Source organism: Typopeltis vanoorti, chromosome 15, assembly GCF_054136105.1.
Source record: "Typopeltis vanoorti isolate ZY-2024b chromosome 15, IOZ_Tvanoo_1.0, whole genome shotgun sequence".
Lineage (NCBI taxonomy): Eukaryota > Metazoa > Arthropoda > Arachnida > Uropygi > Thelyphonidae > Typopeltis > Typopeltis vanoorti.
The window spans coordinates 64,341,586-64,354,589 of record NC_143563.1 but is presented as its reverse complement, the minus strand read 5'-3'; the positions used below and the strand labels follow the sequence as shown (position 1 = coordinate 64,354,589).

At 34.7% G+C, this 13,004-nt stretch overlaps 1 protein-coding gene across 3 annotated transcripts in view; it reads left to right on the top strand.

Annotated features, from left to right (window-relative positions):
* LOC150098823 (myeloid differentiation primary response protein MyD88-like) overlaps window positions 1-13,004 on the top strand; it is a 101,014-nt gene that overhangs the window by 48,870 nt on the left and 39,140 nt on the right. For all 3 annotated transcript variants that reach the window (XM_090405696.1, XM_090405698.1, XM_090405695.1), the window contains exon 3: window positions 951-1,365. In XM_090405696.1, coding sequence (XP_090261822.1) covers window positions 1,041-1,365 — 325 coding nt within the window. In that variant the 5' untranslated portion in view covers window positions 951-1,040. The remainder of the gene's footprint in view (window positions 1-950; window positions 1,366-13,004) is intronic.

Here is a 13,004-nt window from a genome sequence, read left to right as displayed (position 1 = left end):
ACTGTAATGGTATGTTGTTAGTTTTTTAAACCAAGTACCGGTTTTGTGAAAGTTACTAAAACTTTTAACACTGTAGCTTATCATTTGGTGGTAGAAGTGTCTTGTCTTCTGTACATATTGTATCTTGTGATCATGCTCCTGAGAATGATCTCAGTACATAGGTCAAAACCTGAAGTAAGAAATCAGTTATTTACTTATAAAAGTGGCTGTTTACCTAAACTTTCAACAATAAATGCTGCACACACACACATACACACCTTAAAATTTAACACCAAAGGATCGAGTAATTGGATTCTCTATCTCTGAAAATTGATCTAGCTATTTAGAGAACATTTGAACTTATTTGCTTACCAATGATGTCATTTCATTCTGTGCTGAGCCCAGTAAAATGATATTAAACTAGTTTTATATTTAATTTCAATGTGAAGTAAATTTACTGACTTTTCTCTCTAGAGCTCAAGCTGAAGTGTCTACCTCTACTACACATGCACACCAACCTGTTTCTCTTCTTCTTTTATTCCATCTACTTCTGTCTTCTGGAATAGCCTTCCTCATAAAGTTTTCCTAAACAGCTACAACTTGCAACTCTTCAAGAAAAATATCAATAAACTTCTTTCCAAACTCTCACTTTGTACCCTACATATACACACTCAGCACTGATGTGCTTTTACGGTCTTCTACCTCCTGTGTATGCGATATCAGTATAAAAAATAAATTAAATAAAAAAAACTCACTGGCACATTATGGGAAGGTTTATGAAATAAATGATTCATTCTTACATTATTCACTTTCTTCGGTTCTTATCCCAGAGAATTATAAGTACTCCCCCCCCCCCCCCCAATACATTATCATCATCTTTTTTAATTCATTTGTCTCATACTGAGATGCTTTTTTTTTATTTGATTGGCATCTTTTCAGATGTAAATTAAATATTAAATTATCCATTGCAGGTGTATAACATTCTTTTTTTTTCCTGTGGAAGAAAGATCACAACAGTTAGCAGTTCATTCATTCATTCATTCAAAAAAAAAAAAAGCAAAATGGCTGAGTCTTCTTTGCAACCTGATTATAAAACCATTCCTATCAAAATATTAAATGTTTCAAGTCGTCTTATACTTGCTAAATACCTGAATCCAAAGCAGTTTTTACCAACATCAACTGGTTTAGCTAAAGATTTCAGAGGTCTTGCAGAAATGATGGATTTTGAACATATGGAAGTGCGAACTTTTGAATCAAAAGAGGACCCTGTGAAGCATATTCTTGAAATATGGGAACTTCAACCTTCCAGTACAATTGGTGCTTTGCTTTCAATGTTAGAAAAGATGGAGAGGTATGATGCAATTGCAGAATTTCGTCCACGTTTAGGTAAGTCACAAAAAAAAAAAAAAAATTAACCTTTAGATTTATTGTCATAATTTGCCAAGCAATGATTATTTTAAATAAATATATTCAAAGTAAAAGAAAGAAAAAAATTCTATATTTTACGCTTACATATTTCTGTAACATTCTTTTAATGACGTAAAGTGAAACATAAGAAACGCCATTTATTAAATAATTCAAGTTTTATTGCTAATATTTCTTAAGTGTAACACTAGCATTATCTCAATGCAAACACAATAATAAATAGTTAACATTAAAATCAACTCATTTAGATAATTAAGTGAAACTTTAAATGACTCTCTCTCTCAGTTTTAGAAAAATGAATTAATACAGATGTAAAAAAAACATATCTTAAAAACAAAATTTTTCTTCTTAAGATATGTTTTCATTCTTCAAAAATACTTGTATTGTGGTAGAATCTTTCATCTAGTTCATCACCAAAAAGTTTTTAAAATGTAAAAATATAATATCTGGCATTCCAATTTTGACAGTTATGCAGTAGTTTTGCCAGTTATTGATATTTCTCTTCTTTATTATTACAGTTACAGAGAAATTCATAGAGTATGTGGATTTAAAAGATTTTATTACAATTAATAGTTTAATTTGCATTTGAAACTGATCATGCAGAAACTAACTTGTAGACAAAAAAAAAATAATAAAATAAAATATTTTCTTTAAGTTTGTCAACACCGTTTTGGATACCTACCTTTTAAGCAAAACTATTATTTATTTGTTTATTCTGAAACCTTCAAAGAATTCTTCATTGGGCTTAGCTTTATGTGCATTTGTGGAAGAAGTATGACCTCAGGATTCACAAACAATATGTTTGGACATTCTTTCCCTAAGAAGTCCTAATTTTTGATTGTTCCTTTACAACATAGTGTTGACTTTTTTGTTTAATTACCCAATAAGCCAAATAAACAACATTACCTGGTATTTGCAAATCATTTTGCAATCCAAGCAAAACAGTTATCTTCAAATTACCATATTTCTGACAAGTTAATTGAATTTACTTATTTCTGATTCCACTGTGAGGACATGTTGTCAAAGTTTCACAGAAATGGAATGAACCACAAAACAGCCTTCATTCTTCAGGTTTCTTTCAGTTCCTAACTCTTCCATCAGTTTAATTATATCTAGATGTACATACATGGAATCCATCCTGTATATCATATCAGTTGTTATGCAACACATATGACAGAGGGATAAAAGTTTAAAGGATCAGATTTGTAATAATCAAGTTTTCAAGTGTTGATTAGGATAGATGCTAATAAGGCTATAGGAAGGGATGACACATCACTATATGTTTTTTAGAAATTTGCGAAACAGTTAACTATGGCCTTTAACCTGTTGTTTAATGAGAGAGTCAAGCAGTGAGAAGCATTTCTAAGGAGTGGAAAGACAGACCAGTTTGTATATCTGCAGTTGTAATTAATTGAGAGAGTGGTTAGGAACACTACACTTTGCAAACTCATCATGAGTTTGCAAAGTGTAGGTTTGCAACTGTAGCAATCTACCTGCAGTTTATGAAAATGTCATAAATGTGTTGAATAAAGGAGCCTCATATACATTGATTTTCTTGGGCTTTACAAAGCCATTTGATAGATTATCATGTGACAAGTTGGTTCACAAGCTGGGGAAGATAGGGATTGATAACAGATTGGTTAGATGGATTATAAGGCTCTCTGAATGGTACCAGCAAGTTGTATATGGTAGGGACATTGTCTCTGAAAGTGAAAGTAATCATTGTGTGCTGCAAGGTTTTGTTCTTGGGCACCTGCTGTTTAACTTGTTTCCTGATGATGACGTTAAGCTGGGCAAAGTTAGAATGACTGGTAATTAATTTACGGAATTAACAACGCATATAAAGTATATTAATTAAAGATAACTTTAATGAATCACTTCTATATTTCGGCAATGTCACATTGCCATCTTCAGGAACATAAAGATATGGTATGTGCACTAAGGAACTAACAAAGCAAATGAGGAAGAAAGTAAGAAACTAATTTTGTTCCTAAAGTCCTAATGGTGCCCTCTTGCGGGCTAATTTGGTAGTCTTGGCAGTTGGGCTGAAGTTCTCATAATGAAAGTCTCCCAAATTTGGGGCAGTTTCATGCACCCAAATTTGTTGAGGTTAGGAACGTTTTTTAGAGCTGCTGAAGATTCTTTGAATAATCTTTCGTATTTAAACTTGCTGCGATGGATTATTTTTGTTTTCTTCCAACGAATTTTATGGTGGGTATCTAAGGCATGGTCTGCCAGCCCAGAGCGGCTGTACTGGTGAACTGGTGAACCCAACTGCCAAGACTACCAAATTAGCCTGCAAGAGGGCACCATTAGGACTTTAGGAACAAAATTAGTTTCTTACTTTCTTCCTCATTTGCTTTGTTAGTTCCTTAGTGCACATACCATATCTTTATGTTCCTGAAGATGGCAATGTGACATTGCCGAAATATAGAAGTGATTCATTAAAGTTATCTTTAATTAATATACTTTATATGCGTTGTTAATTCCGTAAATTAATTACCAGTTATGTCTAACCAACGTATAAGTCTTACTACTAGAATCATGATCATCCACAGAAATGCAATCGCACGAAAGGCCCGTCAATACGGCAAATTGAGGTTGAAGATATTGAGGCAAATAAATCGTCTGACGTTCCTAAAACGCTGCCGGGATAACAAAGTGATCCCCAACTGTGTCAAATTGAAGCACCGTTTTACTTCCGAGAAAGCTCTACGCATTTATAACCGCACTAGCTTCGCCCTGTTAAGAGAACAAATTACCGCGACACGCGTTCTCCTTGCCGACGAAAACAAAACCTTACGGGCGCTAGAGGAAGAGCTTTCTAACACACTTGGCCTTGATCTATGGTCTATACTTCATGACATCTCATGCACATCGGCAAGAAAGGAATTCGAAAAAATACGTAGTCGGCACGTGAAAAAATACGAAAACCTGACAAAGACTTCTACTTCTGTACCCCAGCCACCACTTAACACAGTAGTCAACCTCTCGTCGGCAGTTTTAAAGCCTGAAGCACTCACCGCACTTTCACGTGGTCACAATTTCGCCCTAGCTCCTAAAAGGATACCTGCTGAAGAAATCATGATCCAAATAGAGCGTGGAATTCGCAACCTGCCTAACCATATCACCAACAACGTGAGACTGGATGTAGTCAGTGTTCTCACTAAAGCCAAACCTCCAAAATCCAACTTATCCAAAAACGAATATACAGCCCTACAAGAATTAAAAAACAACAAAAAAATAGTAATCACCAAAGCTGATAAGGGAAGCGCCACTGTGGTACTCAATCAAAAAGACTACAAAGGTAAGCTAAATTCTTTAATACGAAACCGTACTACTTACCTCCCCATTGAATATAATCCGACCAGCTCTCAAATTAGAACTATCCACAGACTCCTTAAGAAAGTCACTTCTTGGCCTGTGGAAGTCACCAACAAACTTAAACCTTATAACTCTAGACCCCCCCGATTATATGGACTCCCAAAAATACATAAACAAAATGTGCCATTGCGTCCCATAGTGGATGGCATTGATTCCCCCACATATAAATTAGCCAAAACGCTCACACACTACACTGGCAACACACCATCACACATAAAAAACTCGGCCCACTTTAAAGCCAGTATAGAAAACCTCACACTCCAACACACTGACATAATGGTCAGTTTTGACGTCTCCTCCCTATTCACTAATGTCCCACTCAAAGAAACCCTTGAGCTCATCCAAGCCAAGTTTCCTCCCGATATCTCAGCCCTATTTCAGTTCACAATGAACTCAGGCTATTTCGTTTGGCAAGGAAAGTTCTACAAACAGATAGAGGGGACAGCCATGGGTTCACCACTTTCCCCACCCTTGGCCAATTTCTTTATGGAGACATTTGAAGAGAAAGCCTTAAACTCCATCCCACAAAAACCCACTATTTGGCTTCATTATGTGGATGATGTGTTTGCTATTTGGCCACATGGCTCAGACACACTCCACTCCTTCCTAACACACTTAAACAACCAACATCCCAGAGTCCAGTTCACCTTAGAAAAAGAGGAAAACAACACCCTCCCCTTCCTAGACACTTTAATCACCCACCAGCTTGATGGATCTTTGGTTTTCTCTGTTTACAGAAAACCCACCCACACTGGCAGATACATTCACCAGCAATCCCCCCCCCTCACAACAATATGGGGTGATAAAAACACTATATAACAGGGCAAAATTAATCTGCTCAGATGACAAGGCCCTGACTATGGAACTAAACCACATCAACACTTTCTTAGCCAATGGCTATAACCCCAAAAAAATCCAAAAAATACTAAAACCTGTAAACCACAACCCCCCTCCCCCCTCCACAATAAAGACTACACCAAGTCTATCACTATCCCCTACATCCAGGGCACCTCTGAAAAAATAACTAATATCCTCAAAAAATATGACCTTACTTCCTGTTACAGACCATATAAAAAGTTGGCATCCCTTATCTGCTCTACCAAAGACCAACCACTTCCCCTAGACCTACCTGGTGTTTACCAGGTCCCTTGCAGGGGACAAATTGTACAAATTGTCCTACTTTGGCTAAACAGGCAGAACAACAAATATCAGGATTTCAGAACACCAAGACTACATCCGGTTTCACCAGTACAGCTGCTCTGGGCTGGCAGACCATGCCTTAGATACCCACCATAAAATTCGTTGGAAGAAAACAAAAATAATCCATCGCAGCAAGTTTAAATACGAAAGATTATTCAAAGAATCTTCAGCAGCTCTAAAAAACGTTCCTAACCTCAACAAATTTGGGTGCATGAAACTGCCCCAAATTTGGGAGACTTTCATTATGAGAACTTCAGCCCAACTGCCAAGACTACCAAATTAGCCCGCAAGAGGGCACCATTAGGACTTTAGGAACAAAATTAGTTTCTTACTTTCTTCCTCATTTGCTTTGTTAGTTCCTTAGTGCACATACCATATCTTTATGTTCCTGAAGATGGCAATGTGACATTGCCGAAATATAGAAGTGATTCATTAAAGTTATCTTTAATTAATATACTTTATATGCGTTGTTAATTCCGTAAATTAATTACCAGTTATGTCTAACCAACGTATAAGTCTTACTACTAGAAAGTTAGAATGAATAATGCTGAAAACATTTTAATACAGTTTTAGATTGGACATATTGAGTGAATTTGTAATTTTAATGCTAATAAGTGCATAGTTTTGCTGCACTTTGCAGTGCAGGGATGATATATAAGGCTGTGTACTCTATTGGTGGACTTGTGCTTTAGGAGATAGATCAGATTCAAGATCTGGGATGATGAATCACAGTAACCTGAAATTTAGAAGGTACATTGCAAGTGTTTCTACTGACAGCATGTCATATGGATGTAGTGATAAGGAACACACTGGCAAATAGTTAAGGAGGTTGTTGTGCCACTGTATAAAACATTGGTCAGACTATACATGGACTGTTGTGCTCAAATTGGTTACCTAATTTCCATTATGATATGGAAACACTGGAGAGTCCAGAGACACATGACTAAGACAATATCAGAACTCTGACTATGGGGAGAAGTTAAGGGAATTTAAATTGCAGAGTTTGGTGGATAGGCAAAAAAGAAGTGTTATGATAGTGATATTTAAGTTAGGAGGGGATTTTACGGAATTAATATAGAAGGGATTAGAAAAAGAGTGGAATGTAAAAGGGGAAAGAACTAGAGGCAATTCCTGGAATTTGCATAAAGGTTTACTGAAGTAGTGTGTGTGAAGAGTAGATTTTTTTTACGTGTTGGGTGAGTGGAATGTATTGCTAGAATGTTTTGTGAATGCTGGATGTTTGAGTTTATGATAGACATCTTGCTTGTTGAGTGAGATCTTCTGTGATAATCCTATTGGCTCCATGGAGGTTGTTATAATAATAATACTATTATGTCACCAACAGTTTGCTTAAGAAAACTTTTGTTTGGCAGCATCAAATTATATTCAATCAGTACATGGTCAGCACTCTTGATCCAGAGTATAGGCAGGTATACATGGAGTACATCATATGATGTGTATGTACTACTGTCACTGTTTAGCAAGATAGCTTCAACATATATCATGATTACACTAACTATGAAGAGTAAGAGTAGACTTGATGTATGACCATCTTCCTTCTCTTAGTTGAGTATCACAACTAATTTTACACCCATGTGATTTTCCATTTATTTTGCCCTTAATTAATATTGTGCATTTAAAGTGGCATTTGGAATATGTTTTGGTGTAGTTGTTCATTTGTTGTGCAAAGGGACTATATGGCTGATTTCTTATCTGAGGTTTTACTTGCATGTTGTCTCATACAAACAGTGCAGATTCATTTTGTTATGTATGGCAAAGTAGTATTAAATATGTAAAACAAACACTTACTCTTCTGATAAAAAAAAAAGCATATGAGTTTTACTTTGGATTTATTAGTGGGAGATCTGAATTGAATCTGGATTCTCCATTGCAACAGGTGAATAGTATTTAATAGAATAATTTCCTATTCCAATGGTTTTTGAAGGTAGTCTGTTTTTATTTAACAAACAAAAAAAATATTTTTTAACATCTAAAAAAAATGTGAAATTGTCATGAGACTAAGATGAAAATATACTGTTTCTTTACCTTTTACTTTTTGTTTATCTATTTATTTATCTACGTTCTTACTTAAACTTATTCTTGCCCCCCCCCCCCTTTTTTTTTTCTGTGGTTAGTTAGATTTCGTGTTGTAAGTCTATCTAACGTAACAGTCCCTGAGCAATCGCACAATATCAATTAAGAAATTTATTTGATCTTAACGACTGCCCCACTTAATTGATCCTTTTATGTTTGAAAGTCAGGAAAGAAGATAACAAAAAAATAAGTTAATACTTCTATACAATATCTTTATATGCAAGTCATGGCTCGTTAATATTTTCGGGATAGTGCATTGGCTAAGGAATGAGAACCAGGTAATTACAAAACAAAAACATATTTATTATCAACTTAAAGAATATGATACAAAGCACATAAACATCAAGAAAAGATTAACTTAATCAAAGGCACTTTAACACAGAAAACAACTTGCTATCTAAGCAACAGAGACTATAGTGCGTTCACTAACAGAAAACCTATTATGCCTTGAAATAAAAGTGTCTTCTATGACACAACTTGGCTTACAAGCATGCATAAATATTCCAGGAGGGGATTACATTAACTTTCTTCCAACACATTCAATACTTAAATGTTACTAATTCAGACACTATCACAAGCAACCTGTGAATTAGACATACTTAATAATACATATTCTTCCATTATTTCACATTCAATCTTACCCTCCAGTTAACAAGTATCCTCTCTCAATCCTTTACGATCTCGAGTTACATTCACATAACATACTACAACAAAATAATGGCTTACTTGCTAACAATCTCTGGAGGAAAGTCCGACTTATATTCCGTAACACACACCCTGAGACTGGAGCGTCTTCTGTCCGGTAAATCCTTGAGAGTTTTCCTTTGTCGGATGCGCTGGGGTTCTGTTGGAGCCTAGAGAGAGGGTGGCAGAGAACATTGAGTGTCGGCGGCAGGAAGAATGATCCTCCTGGATTGCAGGAAGGAGCTCCCACAGATCTCACAGGTGAGGAGCCAAGCACGAGACCAAGGATCAAAAAGCCTAGAACCACGTGCTGCATTGCCTTTTATTCCATTTTCAGTCCTTTGTTCTTAATTAAGAGTATTTCAGGATTAGCCAGAAGCAATGAAAGAATGACGTCATCGATGGGCGCTTGACCTTACGATTTTGTTAGTATTCAGCACTAATCTGGCTTAACTCCTATTAAGCTTGTACCAATAAGTCTAAAGTGCAGGTGCATTCTAACAGTAAATTATTCTTTTATATTTTTACATCTTACTAAGCACATTTTTTTCTTGTTAATTCAGACAAAAAAAATGTAAAATCCTTAGCGAAAATTCTCCAAAAAATTAATTTCTCGCGAGATTTTACACAGTGTCAGTTCCTAAACCACTGAAGAAACATATTGCTCAGAAATTGTAATCTTGAAAGTGCACCATTGTATTCTCATGAGCCAGGTCCAGATTTTTAACTATAGAGAATTGTAAAAGTAATCTCAACTACAAGTTAAAAACCTCTTGAAAAGTCTATACAAAGGTTACCCCATTTCAAAAGTGTTAACAAATTTGAATTTTTTTTCCTAGTAGGGACTGTTATGTCTTGCAGTGATGTTAACAGAAATGCTAGGACAGAAAGTGATTCTGATTATGATGTATATTTATAAGCTTATTTTGAAGACCATACTTATACACAGTAGAAATAAATATCTTAATTCCAGTAGTATGTGCTATCCATATGAAGAATATGGATAGCATGTCATCATATGACTACTATAGTAGAACATTTGAGTGAAAAGTGATAGTACTATTTGTACTCTTATAAAGAGTAGTTTAGAAAGACTCTTATTATTTTTAAATAAAATTTATTCAACTCATATCACCCCAATAGAATGGAAAAAAGCAATTGTGATTCCTATCTTTAAAAAAGGTAGGAATCACAAAAAATCTTTCATAGAGATGAACCTAAAAACTATAGAGGTATCAGTATACTCAATTCCTGTTACAAAATATATAGCAGAATCTTAAATAGCAAACTAATGAAATATTCCAAAAACTTTATTTTAGAAGTACAGAATGCGTTTAGAAAAGGACAATCATGTATAGACCCGGCCTTTTGCCTAAAATTAATAATAGAGAAAAGAAGAGAATACAATTTAGAAACATATTGCATTTATTGACTTTGAAAAAGCATTTGACAAAGTTAAAAAAAAAACATATTGTTTAACATATTAAAAGAAAGACAAATACCAAATAATATCCTAAAAGCTATCACAAGTATATATGAAAATAATCAAATTCAAATAAGATTAAATCACGAGCTATCATATACAAGAGAGATAAACCAAGGGATCTGACAGGGATATCCCCTCTCAGCAACTCTTTTTAATATTTACTTAAATGAAATAATAAAATGGAATCAAAATTTACATCAAGGAATTAAATTTTCTCTTACAGTGAACTTAAACACTCTCCTTTTTGCCGACAACCAAATAGTAATTACAAATTCTGAAGATAACTTACAGAAAGTTATTTTAGATCTAAATGAGATAGCCAAAGATTATGGTATGATAATATCAACAGAAAATCAAAAACTATGGCCTTTAAAGGACAAGATCCAGCAAGAACTAAAATAGTAATAGATAACAAGATCTTAGAACAGGTGAATTCATTTAACTACCTAGGATGTACAATCACATACGAAAATGAAAAAAGATATAAACGTAAAAATTGCAAAATATTTAAAAATAACAGGTGTAATTAACTCTGTATTTAAAACCAAACCTAGTTCAAAAACAAACCAGACTAAAAGTATACAATACATTAGCCCTATCAGTCTTAATGTATGGAAGCAAAATCTGGACAATAAAACAAAGATTAATAACAGCAGAAATGAAGTTTATGAGAAAAACTGCAAAGAATACCCTATTTAATCACAAAAGAAACGAAGAAATTATGAAAGAATTATATCAAGAACCAGTAATAAATCATCGTCATCATCAAATTCCTGCCATGTACCCTCAAGGGGTGTACAGGATATGATAGTACTACATGAAAAAAATTACATCATTACTAACTTCCTATCTACAATTTTCTTCCAAATCAGTCTGTTACTTGTCAAGACTCTAACATTATCAGATCTTATATTTCTATCGTCTAAGGCACTTTGTACCGTATCAATCCACCTATATCTTGGTCTTAATCTGAGTCGTTTTGCTGCCAACCTGGCAGAGAACACTTGTTTTGCTAATCTTTCTTCCCCCATTCTGCTTAAGTGACCATACCACCTGAGATTAGCTCTGCTAACGCATTCCTGGATGCTGACAATGTCAAGTTCTTTCCTAATATCCTTATTTTTAATATGATATTGCCATTGATACCATCTGTTCACGCCTATAATCTTTCTCAGGACTCATATCTGCAGTCTCTAGTCTTTGGTCAAGTGTTTTACTTCTGACCCAGCTCTCAGATCCATAAGTTAAAAATGGTTTGAACACTGTCTTGTATACAGCTAATTTAGTGTTCAGACTAATTTCTCTCTCATTCCATATGAATTTATTCAATTGACTTCCCACCATACCAACTTTTCTGATTCTGTTGTCTATTTCTATATTTAATTTACCATCTTCAGTAAAAATCGTGCCTAAGTAGCTGAAATGTTTTACTTGTTTCACAGGTTCTCCATTCACAACACAGTTGGCATTTTCAATGATTCTGCCTATTTTCATTGTCTTTTTATTGCTGACCTTCATACCATATCTATTACAACAGTTATTCAATTTAGTCAGAGAATCTTGCAGACTTGTAGCAGATTTATTTAGAAGTATAACATCATCTGCATACAGCAATGAACTGATATTAACATCTCCAATTTTGATATCATGTTTAATACCACTTTCCTTCATAATGTGATCCATATAGATAATGAATAACAGAGGGGATAATGTACTTCCTTGTCTCACACCAGATTTAACATTAAACCATCTTCCTGTACTTCAATTCTAACTGTTGACTTACAACTCAAATAAAGACTAAGTATTGCTTGATATGATGCCCCATTGACACCATATAACTGTAGCGTATTGAATAGCTTCTCTCTCTTGGCACTTTGTCATATGCCTTTGCCAAATCGACAAAACTTAAATACAGATCTTTGTTATATTCCTATGCTTTCTCAACTATTTGTTGTAAAGTGAAGATCTGATCCTGACGGCCTCTATTTGGCCTGAATCCAGCTTGTTCTTCACCAAGTTTTTCTTCCACAATTCTTCTCAACCATTTCTCAAGTATACTTGCATAGATTTTGTCAGGAACACTCAGTAGAGAAATATCTCTGTAATTCTCACATTCAGTTTTATTTCCCTTTTTATATATGGGTACTATGAGAGCTCTACTCCAATCATCGGGAATTCGTCCCTCTGTGCAGGCTTTCTGAACTATGGAGTGCAGCCACTGTAAGACTCTTATACCACCATACTTCGGCATTTCTGGTCGAATATCATCTACCCCTGCTGCCTTTCCACATTTCAAGCCTTTGATGGCTTTTTCTACTTCAGGTATGGATATGTATTCCTGACTGCATGCCTGGTCAGTGTTTTTTACCACTGTGCTGTCATCACTGTTTGTTTCATTTAACAGCCTTTCTCTAATTACTTTTACTGAAACTACTTTTACTTTAAAAATTATTTTTACTAATTACTTAAATTACTATGGAGTAATTTCAGTAATTACTCCATACTTCAAGGATATCTTTTTCTCCCGTTTTCATTTCACCTTTATCATCTCTAACTCCTTTTACAGCACTCTTTCCTCCATTCCTAAGCTTCTTCAACAACCTCCAGAATATCTTACCACCTTCTTGATATTTATTTTCTATGTTCTTGCCAAAGTCCTTCCATGACTTTTGTTTAGCTAGTTTTACACAGTGTTTAGCATTCTTGTATTTGTCTCTGTATTCTCTAAGAGCACAAGCTGACTTATTTGACA